The 21,168-nt window shown below is 40.7% G+C and overlaps 1 protein-coding gene across 1 annotated transcript in view; it reads left to right on the top strand.

Moving 5' to 3' along the window:
* The window catches only part of LOC131185294 (uncharacterized), a 210,222-nt gene extending 191,362 nt beyond the window's left edge, over nt 1-18,860 (top strand). The window contains exons 51-53 of the mRNA XM_058157710.1: nt 665-867; nt 2,540-2,643; nt 17,600-18,860. Of these exons, the coding sequence (XP_058013693.1) occupies nt 665-867; nt 2,540-2,643; nt 17,600-17,745 (453 nt within the window). The 3' untranslated portion in view covers nt 17,746-18,860. The remainder of the gene's footprint in view (nt 1-664; nt 868-2,539; nt 2,644-17,599) is intronic.
* The last annotated feature ends 2,308 nt before the right edge of the window (nt 18,861-21,168 follow it).

Genomic DNA, 21,168 nt, shown 5'->3' with positions numbered 1-21,168 from the left:
ACACCCACCCAGTCACATGACCCTCCCCACCAAGCCACACCCACAGAACCAGTAGGAATAAATTTTGAATGTCACCCCTGCTGTGTTTGTGTTAAGACACTAGTCATGGCATTGGTGCTGTGACTGTCATCTTGCTTGATTTGCCCCTCTAAGAATGTCCTCTGCTACCCTAGGGAGGTGGGCACAGCCTCTAAGCATGTATTGGTCTGCAGCCCTTTACCATTCTGCTTTTCTAAGAATTCTTGTAGAGCCTACATGGAAGCCAAAAGCATTCTTAGGAATAAATCTGATGCTTTAAGCAAGCTAGCTTCCCATTGATATTCTTTTACCGCTAATGGCCAGGAATTCAGCTAGAGGGAAATATTCTTGGAACTTTAAAAGGATCAAAAGTATGCTGCGGAAAAGTTATGTTAATTTCAGTATCAAATTGCCTATCCTTCCTTTTGCCCAATTTCCTCCCTACTTTTTAGGCCTATTTGTTCTCTAGCTAATAATTCCTTTGAGATATTCAAAACTCACCAGATTTTTCATTAGTTTACAATGTGGGAAATTACAGTGGGCAATTAGATTAAATCCTTCACTGATCTCTCTTCCCACCCTAAAGATGTTGCCTATCTTGAACAAATATACCATCAGCTTCTGCTATTTCCTGCTCTTCCTCTAGAATCGTGATTTGCTAAGCAATATCAATATCAGGGATGCTCTGCTGATGCTGTCAGCAGAGATCAACTTTCCCCAAATATCAGCTCTTTCGTTGAAAGACATGAGAGGATGGCTAGAGAGACTCAACAATTTGCTGCCAGGTATCAATGGAACCATGCTGGAATTGCTACCACTGGATATGCCCTGTCCATATTTCCAAGCAGTGTAAGTACTCAACGACCATGGCTCGAATCTCTTCCACCCCTGGAGACTTCAGAGGTTGTTTAATTTAGGAGAAGCAGATATTTTTGCTCATGTCACCTTCAGTGTTTTCTCTGCTGACTTCAAGAGGAAGCCTCCCCCACATGCAATGTTTAATAAAAGTGCAATTAATATTTTTTGAAACAATATTACAAAATTTTGAAAAGAGTGATTACAAAAATAATGATTTAATTTTTACATTCATCCAGATTGGTCTGCTGTCCTTTTCTTGACCAATTGCAAGCAGAAACTTCTGAGTGCAGTCACTCCCAAACAAGATGGGAAATAAAGGCCCCAGCTTTCGTCTTTTGAACTTGAATGACTGGGGCTTTTGTGAAAAAACAACAACAATTGATTAGGCACTTCCAACTAAGTTTATTACTCCGGCTGGCAATGGGAGGAGTGGTCAAAATGTCAGAATGACATCTTTTATATTCATCACAGAACACTTTAAAAAAGGAATGGAGCTTCAAGTTTACAGATGGGGGGAGGGGGGCTTTCATTGCAAGCCACTTCTGGAGTTACTTCACTCTGTTTCTCAGAATGAAAGACAGAAATCACAGAAAACTGTTGCCAGTTTTAAAAATGATAGTGGGGAAAAGAGTATTAAATACAAAAAAGAGAATGACATTTAATTATGAGCCGCGGTGGTGCAGTGGTTAGGGTGCAGTACTGCAGGCTCCTGCTGACTGCCGGCTGACTGCAATTTGGCAGTTCGAATCTCACCAAGCTCAGGTTGACTAAGCCTTCCATCCTTCTGAGGTGGGTAAAATGAGGACCCAAATTCTTGGGGGCAAGAGGCTGACTCTAAACCGCTTAGAGAGGATTGTAAAGCACTTGTTAAGCAATATATAAGTCTAAGTGATACTGCTAAGTGCTAATTATGGTAATTATTGTCGAGAAGTACCCCATTTGACTTCTGAGTGGCATGCTGAAGGCCATGCTCCAAAACATAGTAAGGGATGCAGGGCAAAAGCTGTTTTAATTTATTTAATTTCCATTAAAGTAAATTAAAATAGCCTTTGCCCTGCATCCCATATTATGTTTTGGAGCACAGCCTTCAGCATGCCACTCAGAAGTCAAGTGTTGTGCTTCTCTACAAAAAAATCTTGCTCTTCTAACAGTATATTTAAAATACGATCCAATATTGATACAGTGTAATATTATGCATTGTTAGAAGCAGAAAAAAGACTCTCACTTGCACCCAAAGGATGCAGAAATAATGGAGAACATATCTACCACGGATAGAAAATGTGAGGCAGGGCATCATGGATTCAAATCTTATTATGACCATAAATGCCAATAGATAGATTCATACTGAGAGCATATGCACCAAGACAAATTCCTTGTGTGTCCAATCACACTTGGCCAATAAAAATTCTATTCTATTCTGTTCTACCTGCTTCTACAGTCCACAGTTAAAAATTATTCCATATTCTGAAAAGTTGATGTGAAATTTATATTTGTGAAATAGTTAGAATACCTGCTATGAATAAAATATGCATTTATATTTTGCATTGGCAAAATCAGACAGGTTTATGAGCATGAAGTGCTAAACATGCTTCATGCACAAATTTGCTTAATGGACTGAAGTCGTGCTATTCTAAAGTCAAATCATGACTGTATTTTTCCCCAGTGTGAAAGCTCTAGACAACATTTACTCAACATTGTCAAGCAGGAAGAGGCAAGATGTCTATGGCTTTCAGAAGACTTACTTGACTGCCCAGTTTGCTGTCTCGGGTAAGTAGTAGAAGCAACGCCTATAAATAATAAATAACTGTATCACTCCATAATACCATTACAGATGTAATTATGACATTCTCTTCTGTATTCTATGGAAAAAAGTATCGGACTTTGATCTCAGAGAAGATGGTTCAAATCCTAGCCACTTTTGCAAGTAAAACTTCCAAGAGAATAACATTTGTGACATCAGAAGTAAATTGATCCTTATTGCAACCAGCAAATGAGCCACAATTTGTCATTTTTCTTGGGAAAATAAAAAATATACTTTACTAAATAATAGGTATAAAATATATGATAATTTACAAAGAATATAAGAAACACTTCTTGGCAGGGTCAGCTGTTGAAGCACACTACATTTAAATTTTGTCCCAGTCTAGACTTGAGTTTCAGAACTGAAAAAATAGGATAAAAACATAAACGAATAATCACATGCATTGCTTTCCCTTCGGATCTGCTTCTCCATCTCCATTTCTTCTTCCTCTTCTTCTTCCTCCAATTGGCCACTTTGAACAGACATTCTCAGTCATGAATTACTGACTTTCAACCATTTATCTGGAAACTTCATTTAATTAAACAAAAGTGAGGAGGGGAATTAAATGTTTCTAGTTTCTGTGAATGGAACTCCATCATTTAGATTTTTTATCAGATTTATTTGACTACCCGTCTGTTTAGTGAAACTTTGGACAGCAAACAAAATAATAGCAATATCAATAGCACTTAGACATATACTGCTTCACAGCGCTTTACAGCCCTCTCTAAATGGTTTACAGAATCAGCATATTGTCCCCCCCCAATCTGGGTCCTTATTTTACTGATCTTGAAAGGATGGAAGGCTGAGTCAACCTTGAGCCGGTGAGAATCAAACTGTTGCCAGTCAGCAGAATCAGCCTATAAAACTGCATTTTGCACTGCACCACCATGGCTCAAAATAAAAACGTCATCCAACTATAAAACACAACCATTAGGGAGAGACGTTCCAAAACCATGTAGGACCTTGAAGGTGGCAGCCAAATCTTGAATTGCACTTGGACACATACCCAGTGCAGCTCATATAGCCATGATTTTATATGAGTGTACAAGACCTTAGTGCTCCCAATATTGCACATGTTGCTATATTCTGAACCAACTGACGTGTCCAAATATTCTTCAAAGGCACATTGTAATTGTCTAATTGGGAGGTGAACTAAGGTGTCAGTGACCATAAGTAAAGCCTCCCAATCTAGGAATTTTATGCAATTGGCATACAACATATATTTCTGCAATGGCCATCCTGGCCAAAGCTGCCATTTGCTCCTCAAGCAAGATCCCAAGTCCAAAAATGCATCCATATTGTGCACCACCAACATTGCTTCACAGAGTGTAGGTCCTTATGAAAGAAAGATCCTTGACTCCATTTGGTTGAAGTGATAGGGTCTTTTACTAAGGATCTTTACTAAAGATTAGTGTTGCAGTAAATGCAAGGCTAGAACTAAGTATTCATACACAAAGTTATAAGTTTTTCCCCTTCCATGGGCCTCCCCCTGCAACCAGATTATCAGTGTCCAGTAGCATCCCGGTGCAAAGTTTTGGGAAGCGCTTTGATGTCAAGCATGTCTTAAAATGGCTTTGCATTCTTTCCCAGGCTAAGTGTCCTTTGGCGGCTGGATGCACCCAGTTTAACACCTGTGGTCTTGTCAGTGCCCACCCTTCTCTCCCTTTACATCCTCCTGCACAACTTTCCCAAAATGCTTTGCCACCCTCCCTCTGTTAATGGCAGGATGCAAGCAAGGTTAGTGAAGCCGCAGCTGGTCCCTCAGGAAAGCAGGACTATTGACTCCATTGAGCTGAATCAAAAGAACTTTTACTGAGAGAAAGTAGTTGCAGTGAAGTCAGGCAAAATATGAAAGTCCTGTGCAAAGCACTAAGCAATTCTTCTGTTTCCCCAAACCCAACCCCTCTGACCAATCCACAGGCAGCCAATGTGACGCCATTCCCAGTGTTTTGGGAACACTGAGGTGCTAGGCAGATAACAGGTCATGTCTTAGGTTATGACAGCCTTTGAACCAGGCTGGAACCGGCTGGGAGTCAGTCTGCTTCTTCTCCGAAGACATTTCCCTTCCTAATTCCCAAGTGGTTACAGCAAAAATGAAAGAATGCAAAAATGCCAGTGAGCTTTCCTCCCTCCCACTCTAATGGAATGGCAGGATGCAATGGTGGACCTGACATGCTGCCCCACTGAACAGTGATGTTAGTCCTGCAGAACAAAACAAAATAAACTGGGAGAGAAGAAGGTAAAAGCAACAGAATATCATTTATAAACATAAATGATATTTTGTATTTGGATATGGATTACGAAAGCGCCTTAAGAGTTTAGGGATCTTAATATGGCTGTGATCAACCCATTCATTTTGACTTTTTGGGAACTCCTTCCAAGCTACTAAATATTGAAGGTTCCTCCTACGTACATGGGAATCTAAAATCCCTCAAAATGCTCTTCCCCTTCTATCATTAATGGCTCAGGTGGTGATGGAAGCTTAGATCTGGGGATGAGGTGACTCCAGGTTCTAACAAGCAGCTATGGAATTGTGTGAGGGGGGGACCTGCCAAAGGGATTTGGGTAGATCTAACTACCGTTGCAGGATTAATAATGTGTTTAATGAAAAAAGATCCCACAAACTTGGGTCCTAATTTCTTTGATGGTTGCAGTAACTGCAAATACCAGGTGGAGAGGTAAACTCAATCACTGATGTTAAACAATTTGGATTCTGTTCATTTCTTATCAGTTTGTTTTTTGTAAGCCTCACGTGCATCTGCTAGGAATTTCCTCACAATGAGCCATGTATTTCGCAGTTGAGAGACCCATTCCTTTAATGAAGCCACTGGTGAGTCATTGAAAGGTAATTCAGGCATTGGATTAAACTCTTGTTCTGTAGCTGCTCTAAAAGGAGTGAACCCTATGACATATAATATGCACTGCACTATTATATGCCATTTCTGCAAAAGGCAACCAGTCAGTCCAATTATCTTGTTGATAATTAATATACAGTTTTGTTCCAACACTGAATTTGTACGTTCATACCTCCCATTTGTTTGGGAGTGGTGATAGGAGCTAAGCCCTGGTCCGTCCCAAGCAGGTTCACCCATATAACTGCATTTTCTGAACTTTCAGGAAGCTCCACTATAAAATGCATAGATAACTGTCTACATAGTGCTTAAAGCTCTGCCACAGTTTGGAGGAGTCCTGGGATTTTTCCTTGCTGTCACTTGAGGCACAAACGGGACAACTCTATAATGCCTTGGTAAGGCCACACTTGGAATATTGCATCCAGTTTTGGTCGCCACGATGTAAAAAAGATGTTGAGACTCTAGAAAGAGTGCAGAGAAGAGCAACAAAGATGATTAGGGGACTGGAGGCTAAAACATACGAAGAACGGTTGCAGGAACTGGGTATGTCTAGTTTAATAAAAAGAAGGACTAGGGGAGACATGATAGCAGTGTTCCAATATCTCAGGGGTTGCCACAAAGAAGAGGGAGTCGGGCTGTTCTCCAAAGCACCTGAGGGTAGAACAAGAAGCAATGGGTGGAAACTAATCAAGGAGAGAAGCAACTTAGAACTAAGGAGAAATTTCCTGACAGTGAGAACAATTAATAAGTGGAACGACTTGCCTGCAGAAGTTGTGAATGCTCCAACACTGGAAATTTTTAAGAAAATGTTGGATAACCATCTGACTGAGATGATGTAGGGTTTCCTGCCTGGGCAGGGGGTTGGACTAGAAGGCCTCCAAGGTCCCTTCCAACTCTGTTGTTATATTATTATATTATATTATATTAACTCGCTTCAAGTGTTTTTTTAAGGGACAGCCATCAAAACTGCCTTTTATTTATTTATTTATTTGATTTTTTATTTATTTATTTTGACCAAATGCAAAGTCTAAGTGTCCAGCAGTCTTGGAGTCATGGCTTTCCCCCAAGACCAACAGCCTCTGGCTCTCCAGTATATACAGTTTAGCCCCTACCCAAGCTAGTCCATCCCGGACTGAGCAGACATTGGAGCCACTTGTCTTCCTGCAGCACAACTTTAAGGACTGCATTTATCTATCCACCAATTCAAGGTGCTGGTCATCACCTTTAAAGCGCTCCATGGCTTAGGACTGGGCTATTTACGAGACCGCCTTCTGCCACCGATAGCCTCCCAGTGACCTGTGCGTTCCCACAGGATGGTCCTTCTCAGGGTGCCGTCGACCAAACAATGTCGGTTGGTGGCCCCCAGGGGGAGAGCCTTCTCTTTGGCAGCACCGGCCCTTTGGAATGAGCTGCCTCTGGGGTTGCGCCAACTCCCCGATCTCCAGACCTTCAAACATGAACTTAAGACCTTATTATTTCATCGTGCGGGACTAGCCTAAGTGAAATTTTAAATCGAAATTTTAAATGGGTTTTATGTCGGTCTATGACCATTTTAGTTGATTTGGCCTATTAAATATTTGGTTTTAATTCTGTTTTAAATTTGTTGTTTGTATTCTGTGTTTTTTTTTTTTTATTGAAAGAGTTTTAAATAACAAAAACATTTTTCCCCCTTTTTTCCCCCCTCCCTCCCAAAAAAACCCCTTCCCCCCTCCCCCCCCAGCTTCCCGGGTCAATCACAAGGTATTGTTATCCATAAACCAAACATAGAATAAAATTTTCCCTTCCAATCCAAATAACCACATCCAAAGCTTTTCATCTCCCAACCCCCTCCCCATTACATAAAATAACTTTCTAATTATTCAAAGGCAATCTGATATTTCTTAATCTGATATCTGTTTTGTAGATAATCAATCCATTTTTCCATTCAATTAAATATCTTTCCTGCGTATTGTCTTTTAAAAACGCTGAGATTTTAGCCATCTCAGCCAAATTAATAACTTTCAGTATCCATTCTTCTATTGTAGGTATCTCTTCCTTCTTCCAGTATTGTCCAATCAACAGTCTTGCTGCTGTTATTAAATTCAGAATCAATTTAGTCTCAATCCCTGCACAATCCGTTATAATTCCCAAAAGGAAAAATTGTGGCAGGAACTTTATCTTCTTCTTCAGTACATTTTGAATAATCCACCAAATTCTTATCCAAAAGACCTTAATTTTCTTGCAAGTCCACCAAATATGAAAATATGTAGCATCATCACAATCACACCTCCAACATTTCGCTTGGATATTAGGATACATACATGATAATTTTTTGGGATCTAAATGCCATCTATAAAACATCTTATAAAAATTTTCCTTAAATTCTGTGCTTGTGTAAACTTAACATTTCTAACCCAAATTTTCTCCCATGTTTCCAACATTATTGGTTCCTGAATATTCTGTGCCCATTTTATCATACAATCCTTTACCAAATCCTTTTCCGAATCTATTTCAAGCAACACATTATACAATCTCTTTATATGCTCCTGGGTCTGATTTCTAATTTGCTTTATTAAATTTTCCTCCCTTTGCATTATACCAATTTTTTGATCTTCTTTCCATCTAGCACTTATTTGCCCATATTGAAACCAAGTATAATTCCTCCCTTCTTCATTTAATACCTGTAATGATTTTAATTGCAATCTACCTCCTTCAGCATACAAAAGTTCTTTATAAGTAATCATTTCCTGTTTCTGTTCTATATTTATATTCTCTATTGCATGTCTAGGGCTCGCCCATATAGGAATCTTGTAATCTAATTTATAGGAATATTTTTTCCAGACCCGCAAAAGAGCATTTCTCAACACATGATTCTTAAAAGCCCTATCCACTTTTTTTTCATAAAATAAATACGCATGCCATCCATATAACAAGTCATAACCTTCTATATTCAAAATTCTTTCCTCTGTTAAGTTAAACCAGTCACTTATTACTGAAAGGGCTACTGCTTCATAATATAGTTTAAAGTTAGGCATTCTTAAACCACCTCTTTCCCGTGAGTCCTGCATTACTTTTAATTTTAACCTCGCCTTTTTACCCTGCCATATAAATTTATTAATCCCACTCTGCCAATCTTCCAAATTTTTATCCTTTTTAATTATTGGTATCATCTGGAACAGAAACAAAATCTAGGTAACACATTCATTTTAATAGCCGCAATCCTTCCCAATAGGGATAACTGCAATTTCTTCCAGCCACTCATATCATTCTGAACTTTTGCCATAGCAAGTCATAATTATTCTTATAAAGTTTCTTGTTCGATGAGCTAATATAAACCCTAAGTATTTAACCTTTTTACTACCTCAAATCCTGTTATTTCCTCTAGTTTTTGTTTCTGTTGTATAGACATATTTTTAATTATCACTTTTGTTTTATTCTGATTTATTTTAAATCCTGATACCTTTCCATATTTATCAATTACTTCCAACAAAAATCTACTTGAATTTATAGGATTTGTTAACGTAACCACTACATCATCTGCAAAAGCTCTAACTTTGTACTCATATTGTCTAATCTTAATTCTCTATTTTCGTTAATTCTCGTATTTTATCTAATAATGGTTCCAGAGTCAAAACAAACAATAATGGTGATAAGGGACATCCCTGTCTCGTTCCTTCGCAATCTTAATAACTTCTGTCAAACTACCATTTACTATAATCTGTGCTGTTTGCTCTCCATAAATCGCTTTAATTATTCTAACAAAACAATCTCCAAATTGCATTTTCTCTATTAATTTAAATAAAAATCCCAATGCAATCGATCAAAGGCTTTCTGCATCCAAAAAAATAAGTGCTGCTGAAGTATTCTTCTTTTCCAAATATTCCAATATATTAATAATCTGTCTAACATTATTCCTCATCTGCCTCCCTTTTATAAAACCAGATTGATCAGTATGAATTCTTTGTTGTAAAACTAACATTAATCTATTTGCTATTATTTTTACAAAAATCTTATAATCATTATTTAAAAGTGAAATCGGCCTGTAGTTACCGGGTTTAGAGCAATCTTGCTCCTCTTTTGGTATCAGTGAAATAAAAGATGTTTTCCATGACGGGGGTATTCCCACTCCTAATTGTATCTGATTAAATAATTCTTTAAGTGGGCCTAATATTTCATCCTGTGTTTTTTTATAATAAGTTGCTGTAAGACCATCTGTACCAGGGGTTTTCCCCATTTTTAATTGTTTAATTGCCTCCACTATTTCAGCTCCTCCCTCTGTTCTAATGTTAGAATATTAACCTTATAATCTTTCAAATAATCATAAATGTCCCTATTCAATATTTTGTCTTTTGCATATAGTGCAGTGTAAAATTCTGAGAATGCCTTTTTAATTTTATCCTGTTGATATATCTCTTTACCTTTATATTCTATTTTTTGTATGACACGTGCTTTCTGTTTTTTCCTTAAGTTATATGCCAACCATCTCCCAGGTTTATTTGCATTACAAAAGGTATTATGTTTAGCATATTGTATATTCGTTGCCACCTGGTCTGCCATTAACATATTAAATTGACTCTGTAATATTTTTATAGCCTCTTTAAGTTTATGATCTTGTGGGTTTTGAATTAATAACTGTTGCTTCCTTTGAATTTCTTCTTCCAAATACCTACGCTGCCTTTGTTTATTATTCCTTTGCCTATTGTCCAAATAAATCAATATCCCTCTAATAAACGCTTTGCTCGCCTCCCACACAGTTCCTATAGGTGTCCCTTTGTACATATTAAAATCAAAAAATTCTTTCAACTATTTCTTACAATAATTTACATTATCCTCATATCTAAACAGATTTTCATTCAACCTCCATGTTCTGCCACCTTTTTTCCCTTGTAATAATTCCATCCATACTGGGCTATGGTCAGTTAAACACCTCGGAAATATCTTCATTTTCTTCACCCTAGAAAGCAAGTCATTAGAAATTAAAATAAAATCAATACGTGAAAAAGATTGATGCCTATCGGGAAAAAAAGTAAAATCTCTCTAATCTGGATTCCGTAACCTCCATATGTCTCTAAACTCAAAGTCTTCCATCATTTCAAAAAAGGATTTTGGTAATTTTGCATGTATAGGTATCTTCTTGGAGGAGGTTCTCTTATCCCTTCTTGTATCAATTACTCCATTCCAGTCTCCTAATAAAATAAACGAACTATAATCCCAGAGGGTCAACCTCTCATGTAACATTTTGTAAAACTTTTCTTGTTGCTGATTAGGTGCATAAATACCTATCAGCAAAGTCTTTTTTGCATCTATCACCAGTTCAATAGCAATAAATCTTCCTTGAATATCTGCCTCAATTAACTTAGCTGGTATATCCTTCCTGATATATACAACAATTCCATGCTTCTTTTCCAAAGCTGATGCAACAAAATGTTTACCCAATTTTGTGTTAATTAAATATTTTTGGTCTGATAATTTTATATGTGTCTCTTGCAAACAAATCACATCATTTTTAAATTGTTTCAAGTAGTGAAATATTTTCCTTCTTTTCTGAGCTGAATTCAAGCCATTAACATTCCATGACAAAATTCTATTTGCCATTACTGGCCTCCTGAAGCTTTGAAGCAGACAACGGAAGCTCCTCCTCCGGTATCTGTCTAGCTCCTCCCACAGCTTCCATTCTGGGGTCCTGACTTTTACTTTGAGACTGTTGCTCTTCTTTACGCTTAAGAGCTCCTCTTGTCACCCTTTGCTCTTGTGGTTCCTCTAATACTGGCAGCAATGAAGGCTCTTGGATCACCACACCTTCTTGAATCTGTTGAAGTTTTTCTATCACTTCTATTTCAACTTTCAAAACTGTAGAAAGAAAATCCTTTGCCTTTAAAACAGTATCAATTCTATATCTCCTTCCTTGATAAAATACTGTCAGACCAACTGGCACCTCCCATCTGAATTGAATCTGATGTTTTTTAAGTTCTTGTGTAAAAAAAACAAATTCCTTCCTATCTCTTAACATCTTTGAAGGAATCTCTTTCAGCACCTTCAGCTCCTGTTCTCCAATTTTTAAAGTTGTCTGATATGAAACTTGCAGAATCTGATTTCTCATAGTCCTTTTCACAAAATAAACCACAATGTCCCGAGGAAGCTTTCTCTGTCTTGCAATCCAGGAGTTAACTCTATATATTTTATCAATTTGGTAAGCTACCTCTTGGGGTTCCACTTCAATAAATTCAGCCAATGCTTCTGATATAATTTTTCTTAAGTCTTCTCCTTGCTCTTCTTGCATACCAAAGATTCTAAGAGCTCCTTCCATAAGTTTATATTGTAATATCACATCCTGAACTTCATTTTGATCCACTTTTTTCTCAACACCTTTCATTTTGTCTTCTAAATGCTTATTTGACTGAGAGATCTGTTGCATCTCCTCTTCCAATCCTCAATTTTTTACTCAGTCCTTGAACTGCCATAAGAATATCTTCTTATTTTTGCATTAAAATTCTCCATCATCTCTTTTTGCCTATCTTCAGAAAGTTTTAATTGTACTTTCAATATATCCTCAAGACTTGGTTCAGATCCCCTTCTTCCAGAAGGCTTTAAAGGTTTAGCTGCCATTCTGTCTTCAAAAGAATCAGGAATTTAAACTTAATAACTTTCCTTCCCTCCTTTCAGTATAAAAAAACTCCGTTTGTAACAATCCACAAATAACGCTACTTTATCGTACTAAAAAGTTTTACTTTCACTTTCAGACGCCATTTTAAAAGTCAATTAATCAAAGACAAAGAAAGGTTTCAAGTTTCAAAAAGGGAGTCGGTACTTGCTGTTGATTCTACATCAAAGATCGAGCGCTTGTGAAATTCCCGTCTGCTTAGAAAATCAATCAATTTAATAAGTCCTTTTGAGCAGAAGCGACTCTCCTACTCCTTTTTCCTGATAAAAAACAGGAGCGTGTTTGAAGTTGGAGGGAGTGGAATTCGATGGGATCATAAATCCAGGAAAATTCGCTCTTAAGAGCAAACCCCCTGTCAGACCTGCCACTTTTCCACAACTCTGCATAACCCTCTTTTGCCCAAAGGGTATGCTAAGCTCAGTGAACAGTGATTTTTTCTGTTTCACTGACTTTACAATCTTCTAACACGGTGTGCTCTGTTAGAGCACCCAGCAGGAGCGGTGACGTCACTGGAGCCGTATTCTGTGTTTTTAATATGGCTGTAAACCGCCCTGAGTCCTTCGGGAGAAGGGCGGTATAGAAATTAAATTATAAATAAATAAATAAATAAATCACTTCTCTTTTGCTATGCAAAATTAGGTTTACAACTCTTAGAGCCTTTTTTGCTATGTAGTTGCAGTGGACTTTGGCACTTAGATCATTTGATATGAGAACTCCAAGGTCTTTAACAGGGTGGGGGTCATCTGTAAGGTCATGTCCATTGTACTTATTGTTGGGGTTCTTTTTTTCAATATCTAAGACTGAGCATTTGCTGGTTGAGATTTGGAGTTGCCAAATTTTAGACCAATCGGATACAAAATCAAGGTCTTTTTGAAGGGTAGTAGTATTGTTGGTGGTGTTAAATAGTTTGACATCGTCATCGTCAGCAAAGAGACATTGTCTCCTTAGCCTGTTGTGACACCCTGCAGGACCCAGAGTGGTTTTCTTGGCAGGATGGTTGGTCTTGCACTTTACTGCCTGGTGCCCTTCCTGGCTGCATTTGAAGCAGGCAGTGAAGCATGGCTGCAGGTTTTGTGGTTTTGTTGCCTGTCTTCTCTGCGGGTGATTTTTTTCCGTGATGTGTTGGGTGGTACTTGCTCTGTACAGATCGAGCTCTACCTATTCAGCCAAGACATACCAGTCGTAGAGAGTTGAATGAGCTCCCCTCAAGATACAGGTGTTGTACAAATCGTCATTCAATCCATCCTTGAAACAGCTGATGAAGATGTCCTCCGGCCAGTCATTGAGTCATTGAGTCATGGAACTCTTCTGTGTACTCAACCACCACTTTTGCAACCTTGGCGCACAGTTTTTATGTAGTCCCTGCATGGTTTTGATGCAGTTTACAATCAGCTAGAGGTTCTTTGAACCACTAATGAAGCCCTGTCCTAAAACAATTGAAATTCCTCAGCTATGGGACATCTGTATTGTGAAGTATCACCATCCAGCAGGCCACATTCCCCTCCAATACCAGGGTGATGCTCCGCACATTGGCAACTTTGCTGGGGATTTCTGCCCATACTCTTGCAGGTAGGTCAGGACATGGGCCAGAAAGAATCCCAGATGTTGGGGTCCCCATTGAACTTCATGCTGAGGGGTGGGGTCTTCCAGGACTTTGCTTTCACCTGGCCAGTTACTGCCGAGGCAGCAGCCCTGGCAGCCCCCCTCAACACCACCCCTATGGTATGTTGATAGCAACTAGAGTCATTGAAGTCCCTGCCATGGTATCTAGTACCAACTTTCATCCCTTATCTTCTTCCTCCTGGTTCTACTGGGCCTCTCTTGTGGCAACCATGGCATGGGGTTCACATGCTTTAAGTATTTGGAAGGCATTCATCATGAACCATATAGCTTGTTTCACCATTAGGTCAGCATGGTCAGATTCTCCATGCTTCTCCTCGTCCTCCTCCTCCAGTTCTTCCAGCTCTGGCTGCCACTCCCATCATTGGCCACCATGTCTGCCTTGGGTGAGAGTTACCTCTTTGGTTCTTTCTTCCCAGTCTTCCTTCTTTCCGACTCCTACGGACCATCTGGGTCTTGATGAGTCACCCAGGTTCCTCACCTCCTCTGTTTACTCAGAGAGGTCCAGCATGGAGGAAGGCTTGGACAACACTTTCTACCAGCATTCAGCTTTCACCCGATTGCTGCCTTGGGCTGTCCCCACGGTAGGGCTGTGTAGGTAGGGCTCCAGGTTCTGCCTAATGTAAGTGGGAGGGGCAGATATGGCGGAAGGGGGGGATCGTATCTGTTTAGGGGGGCGCGCGCTCGATGCTTGCAGGCGATCGCGCGCCCCGATCCCTCTGACTTCTCCCGTTCCCCGGATGGTCAAGACCCTCAGAGCCTGGGCCTTCGTCTTATGTTATGCAACGCACGGTCTGTGGCCAATAAGGCCCCCCCTAATACATGATCTTATCCAGGGGGGCGCCGCGGATCTTATAGGCGTTACGGAGACCTGGTTGGGCACTGAAGGGGGCGTGCCCCTGGTTGAAATGTGCCCACCGGGCTTCCGCGCATTCCATCAGCCGAGGGCTCAGGGTAGGGGTGGGGGGGTGGCGGTTGTTATTAAAGAGAGTCTAGAGCCGAGGGAGACCACTGTACCTCAGATTGCCGGGTGTGAATCCCTCTTTGTGAGATGGGGTCATAGGTGTCAGATGGGCTTGCTGGTCGCGTACCTGGCTCCTTGCTGCGTGACAGCTGCCCTGCCCGAGCTCCTGGAGGTGCTTGCTGGGGTGGCAGTGGAGACCCCCAGACTTTCAGTCATGGGAGACTTTAACTTGCTGGTTCGTCATCAACAGCAGCTCGGGAGTTCATGGCTTCCATGACGGCCTTGGACCTGACTCAAGTAGTGGATGGCCCCACTCACATCGGGGGAGGCACACTGGACCTGATTTTTATCTCTGGTTTCCGGCCCGGTTACAGCACTGAGACGGCTTTGGTCGCGTTGGTGGATGATCTCTGGAGGGCCAGGGATAGGGGTTGTTCCTCTGCCCTGGTCCTATTAGACCTCTCCGCGGCTTTTGATACCATGGTATCCTGCTGCGCCGGTTGGAGGGATTGGGAGTGGGAGGCACCGTTTATCGGTGGTTCTCCTCCTATCTCTCCGACCGGTCGCAGACGGTGTTGACAGGGGGGCAGAGGTCGACCCCGAGGCGCCTCACTTGTGGGGTGCCGCAGGGGTCGATTCTCTCGCCCCTTCTGTTCAACATCTATATGAAGCCGCTGGGTGAGATCATCAGTGGCTTCAGTGTGAGGTACCAGCTGTACACTGATGACACCCAGCTGTACTTTTCCACACCGGGCCACCCCAACGAAGCTATCGAAGTGCTGTCCCGGTGTTTGGAAGCCGTACGGGTCTGGATGGGGAGAAACAGGCTCAAGCTCAATCCCTCCAAGACAGAGTGGCTGTGGATGCCGGCATCCCAGTACAGTCAGCTGAGTCCACGGCTGACTGTTGGGGGCGAGTCATTGGCCCCGATAGAGAGGGTGCGCAACTTGGGCATCCTCCTGGATGAACGGCTGTCTTTTGAAGATCATTTGACGGCCGTCTCCAGGAGAGCTTTCTACCAGGTTCGCCTGGTGCGCCAGTTGCGCCCCTTTCTAGACCGGGATGCCTTATGCACGGTCACTCACGCCCTCGTGACGTCTCGTCTGAATTACTGCAATGCTCTCTACATGGGGCTCCCTTTGAGGGGCATCCGGAGGCTTCAGTTAGTTCAGAATGCGGCTGCGCAGGTGATAGAGGGAGCCCCTCGTGGCTCCCGTGTGACACCTATCCTGCGCAAACTGCACTGGCTACCTGTGGCCTTCCGGGTGCGCTTCAAGGTTTTGGTAACCATCTTTAAAGCGCTCCATGGCATAGGGCCGGGCTACTTACGGGACCGCCTACTGCTACCGAATACCTCTCACCGACCCGTGCGCTCTCACAGAGAGGGACTCCTCAGGGTGCCTTCAGCTAGGCAGTGCCGTCTGGCGACACCCAGGGGAAGGGCCTTCTCTGTGGGGGCTCCCACCCTCTGGAACGAACTCCCCCCAGGACTTCGTCAACTTCCGGACCTCCGAACCTTCCGTCGCGAGCTTAAAACACATTTATTTATCTGCGCAGGACTGGATTAGATTTTAAATTTATACTGGTTTTAATGGGTTTTATTATTTATATTGCTTTTTAATAATTCGGCCATGTAGAATAAGTTTTTTAACTGTTATTTTAGTTTGTATTTATATGTACTTTTTTACTTGCCTGTGAACCGCCCTGAGTCCCTAGGGAGATAGGGTGGTATATAAATGTGATAAAATAAATAAATAAATAAATAAATAAATAAATAAATAAATAAATGAATGAATGAATGAATGAATGAATGAATGAATGAATGAATGAATGAATGAATGAATGTAAGGACATGCCCCAGCTGGTCCCTCAGGAAAGCAAATGTCTTGACTCCATGAAGTTGAATCAAAAGAACTTTTACTGAAAGTGGTTGCAGTGAAGTCAGGTGGAATCTGACCAGTGAAGTCAGGTGGAATCTCCCATGCAAAGTACAAAGCAATTTTTTCATTTCCCCAAACCCAACTCCTCTGACCAGTCCACCAGCAGCCAATGTGATGTTGGAAGGTTGTTTTGAGAATGCTGAAGTGCTAGGCAGATAATGGTTCACTCTCAGTGTTCGACAGCTTTGGAACTAGGCTGGAACTGGCTGGGAGGGAGTCTACTCCATCTCCAAAGATAACCCCTTCCTAATTATCAAGTGGTTACAGCAAAAATGAAAGCGTGCAAAAATGCCAGTGAGCCTTCCTCCCTCTCCCTCCAAGAATGGGGTGGGGAGATGTAAAATGTACGGCCACTGTGTTAGGCCTGAACTGAGGCCGGTTCGTCCCAATCCAACTGGCATAGTCTCCAGAAGCTGAGAAAACACCGCAATAGCATCACTCAGGTAGTCCAGGTAAAGATGTATATGTCAATATTACCAGATAGCATACATACCCCTTTCTATAACCTTATGGTTATAGAATCCAGGGAAAGAATCCAGCCTTTTGGAATCCCACAAAGTAGACACCTAGAACCTCTCCCTGCCCCCTAACCCTCACCCATGAACTGGAAGTGGCCTCACCATTTGCAGTTATGACAGTGAGAAAAAACTGACTTTATTACCAAGCCTCGCTTCTACAAAATTTGCAGTCTATAAATCAAAGGAAAGCTGAAGGAAGATCATAAATTCAGTCATAGTGACTTGCTCAATGACCAAGTTGCCAGCCTCTATACTAGATGACATCAACGTCATTTCTCTGCTGTCATCTGGCGGATATCCAAATATTTGTGGCTTAGATATAGTATACCTATGAATGAACTTCGTTAGAGCTTTCCTTATATGAAATCTGATCACTACCTCTTTGCAGGGTCAGCATGTGATGGAGGGACGATTGGCATCCAAGATCTGCTGCTGAAGAATTTTGGAAAGTTTTGTTCGATGGCTAAACTAAGCAAACTTCAAGCTTTTTACCCAGAACTCAATGGAGTAAGTTTTTCAAATCAGTGTCCCTAAAGAAGAACTCCTTCTTGTTTGCTCAAACTTTAATTTTTGAAGATTTAGACCCTTCCCTAACTGTTGTAATAATAACCCAATTATTGCATTATGCATAAATGCTAGTTTATACTCATTCTGGGATATATCATTTTCTTCTCCCAGTATATACCAGATTTTCAAAGTCTGTCACCAGTTAATGTCAATTGATGTGGCTCTTGGCTGATTTCTTTTCAGTAAAATACTTTTCAGGTCTGAATCACCATAGTGCTGGTTTTGGATGCATTTTTTAAATGTAATCTCTTACAAAGCTCTCTGTCCCTGCAAGAAAGCCAGTTTGTCTACCAGAAACTTTCATTCTTAAGTATGAAAGCTGACTGGGTGAGTTTGGGGCAGTCATTCTCTCTCAGCCCAACCCACATCATGGTTGTTATGGTTCCCCATAACAGGAAGAGAAAAGTAGGTTTGCCAGTTTGACATTTATAAAAATAGTAAAGGTGGAATAAAAATTGTGCGCACGCACACACGCACGCACGCACACACACACACACACACACACACACACACACACACTGGAAGACTATCACTGTTTTCCAGTCATGTAGCAGTTTCATCAGCTTGCAACTGAGAAAAGACACTTGTCATACAAAAGTTGTCTTTTTTCAACTTTGAATTTATTTCTTCTTTGTTTTTCTTTTCCTCTTTTTTCATCTCCAATTTATAGATTATTTTAAAAGTAAATTTTAAATAACAGCCTGTTTGGTGACCTTTCCACCAATATCCTACCTTTAATTTAATTACCAGTAGTAGCAATCTGGCCAACACATTTTCCCTGTTTTTTATTTCATTTACTGTCTGAGTTTTTATTTGGAAATATAGTTCTCTTCATCTCTTTCAAGTACAACCGTATCTGAGATGATGAAAGTCATATTTCACATCAACTGATAGATTAGGAAATTTAGTAAAATATTTTGCATTGGCATACTCAAGGGTCCTTAGCAGTTATTGTATGAAAAGAGATTTTTAGATCTTTTAAAGAACAATGTACTTATATTTGTCAATGTCCCCCAAATTAAACCTGATTTATCTATCTTTATGTTAATCATAGTTGCCATGTGCAATTTCATGTCTCCATATTTTATTCCATGCTCATCAATAAAAGGAATCTTTAAAACGACTGGAGTGGATTGCTGCTTCATGCTTTCTTGAAATGCTTACACATCTTTTCCTTTTTAACTTTCTTTTACTTAAAAAACAAATCAAACCGCTGATAGAGGGTGACAAATATATGACCTAGCAATAAATAATAAAATATACAATAAAACCAATAACAGAGTAAAAGAAAGCAGTTAAAAATTAAACATATCACAGAAGAATTAATAAGCGGGTGCGCTTCAAGGTTTTGGTGACCACCTTTAAAGCGCTCCATGGCATAGGGCCGGGTTATCTACGGGACCGCCTGCTGCTACCGAATACCTCTCACCGACCCGTGCGCTCTCACAGAGAGGACTCTCAGGTGCCGTCAGCGAGGCAATGTCGTCTGGCGACGCCCAGGAAGGGCCTTCTCTGTGGGGCTCCCACCCTCTGGAATGAACTGCCCCAGGACTTCGTCAGCTGACCTTCGACCTTCATGAGCTTAAAACATATCTATTTAACTGCGCAGGACTGAGTTAGATTTTAGTTTGTGGGTTTTATCTTGGGTTTTAATTTTTATATTTTTAATTAAGGCTTTTGAATAAGTTTTTTAATTGTTTTTAGAATCGTATTTATTGTATTTTTTGTTTTTTAAATGCCTGTAAACCGCCCTGAGTCCTTTGGGAGATAGGGCGGTATATAAATATAAACAATAAATAAAAATAAATAAATAAAAATTATTAGAAAGATCTAAGAACAAATTAAGACTCCAACAACAATTTTTGTATATACTGGGATAAAGAAAAAGAATTTGGCCTATTACGTTTTGCAAAAAGAATATCTGTTTCCAAAATCAAATCAAAGGTAATTTTTCTAATATATCTCAATGTACCCCATCTTTTATACCTTAATTTTTTTTTATAACAACAATCTTTGATCATTTTTGCACCAGAGATCTAACAATGGAGACTAACAATTTGCAGCATTGTGTGATAGCCAACATTGCAGCAACCATCCTTTTATTAAAATGCTTATTTTTTCAGTTCTATCAATTGTCTCACTAAATAATGATAGTAAATGTATCATCATCATCATCATCATCATCATCATCATCATCATATTTTAATTTGTATACCGCCCTTCTCCCGAAGGACTCAGGGCAGTTTACAGCCAAGATAAAAACAGTAAAGACAAATACAATACAAAAAATATACATTAAAATACTTATTAAATTTGGCCCAATTTTTAAAATACAATCAATCCCGATAAAAATTAATAAAATTAAAACCCATAAAATCAACTAAAAAATTAAAATTCAAGCCAGTCCAGCAAGACGGAATAGATAAGTCTTAAGTTCGCGGCGAAAGGTCCGAAGGTCAGGTAGTTGTCGAAGTCCAGGGGGAAGTTCGTTCCACAGGGTAGGAGCTCCCACAGAGAAGGCCCTTCCCCTGGGGGCCACCAGCCGACATTGTTTGGCTGACGGCACCCTAAGGAGTGGGAGGTATCAGACAACAGTAGATGGTCCCGTAAATATCCCTGTCCTAAGCCATGGAGCGCTTTAAAGGTGGTAAACAATACCTTGAAGCGCACCCAGAAGACAACAGGCAGCCAGTGCAGTCTGCGCAGGATAGGTGTTACATGGGAGCTCCGAACCGCTCCCTCTATCACCCGCGCAGCTGCATTCTGGACTAACTGGAGCCTCCGGGTGTTCTTCAAGGGGAGCCCCATGTAAAGAGCATTGCAGTAATCCAAGCGAGAGGTAACAAGAGCATGAGTGACCATGCATAAGGTGTTCTGTTTCCCTCCCCCCAATACTCCCAGCAAAGAGTCAGTCAAAGGCCTTCTTTTCTAATTTATTTACATAGATAAATGTCCTGGCCACGTCTACCCATGAGCCTGCCAAGTTTCTGGAGATAACGAGGAAATTATAGATAAGGCCAGAATTACTCACGAATATATTCTTCCCTCCATTGATACAGTTTGCCCGCGCAAATTCATTGCTTTGTCCAAGACAAAAAACCAGGAAGTTCCGTCTCCTATTTATAGTCTCTGCAGATGTCACTGAATGACAATCATTCCTTGGCTTTATCCCAACGCTGCTTCTGCTGCGCGTGCCGGTCACGTCTGCGCAGTCTTGCATCACTCCAAAACTGTTCTTGGGGCGTTGCCAAATCAGAAGAAGGCTCGAGAGAATCAGGCCTTGCCAGCCCCTCCTCCTCCCTTTGAGTAGGTGCCAGGGAGGGAGAGGGCCCAAGAGAAGCAGGGCTTGCCAGGTCTCCTCCCTCACTTTCTGAATCATCCGAGTCCAGG

The sequence above is a fragment of the Ahaetulla prasina genome, chromosome 14 (assembly GCF_028640845.1).
Source record: "Ahaetulla prasina isolate Xishuangbanna chromosome 14, ASM2864084v1, whole genome shotgun sequence".
Classification (NCBI taxonomy): domain Eukaryota; kingdom Metazoa; phylum Chordata; class Lepidosauria; order Squamata; family Colubridae; genus Ahaetulla; species Ahaetulla prasina.
This window is presented reverse-complemented; position numbering and strand designations above follow the sequence as displayed.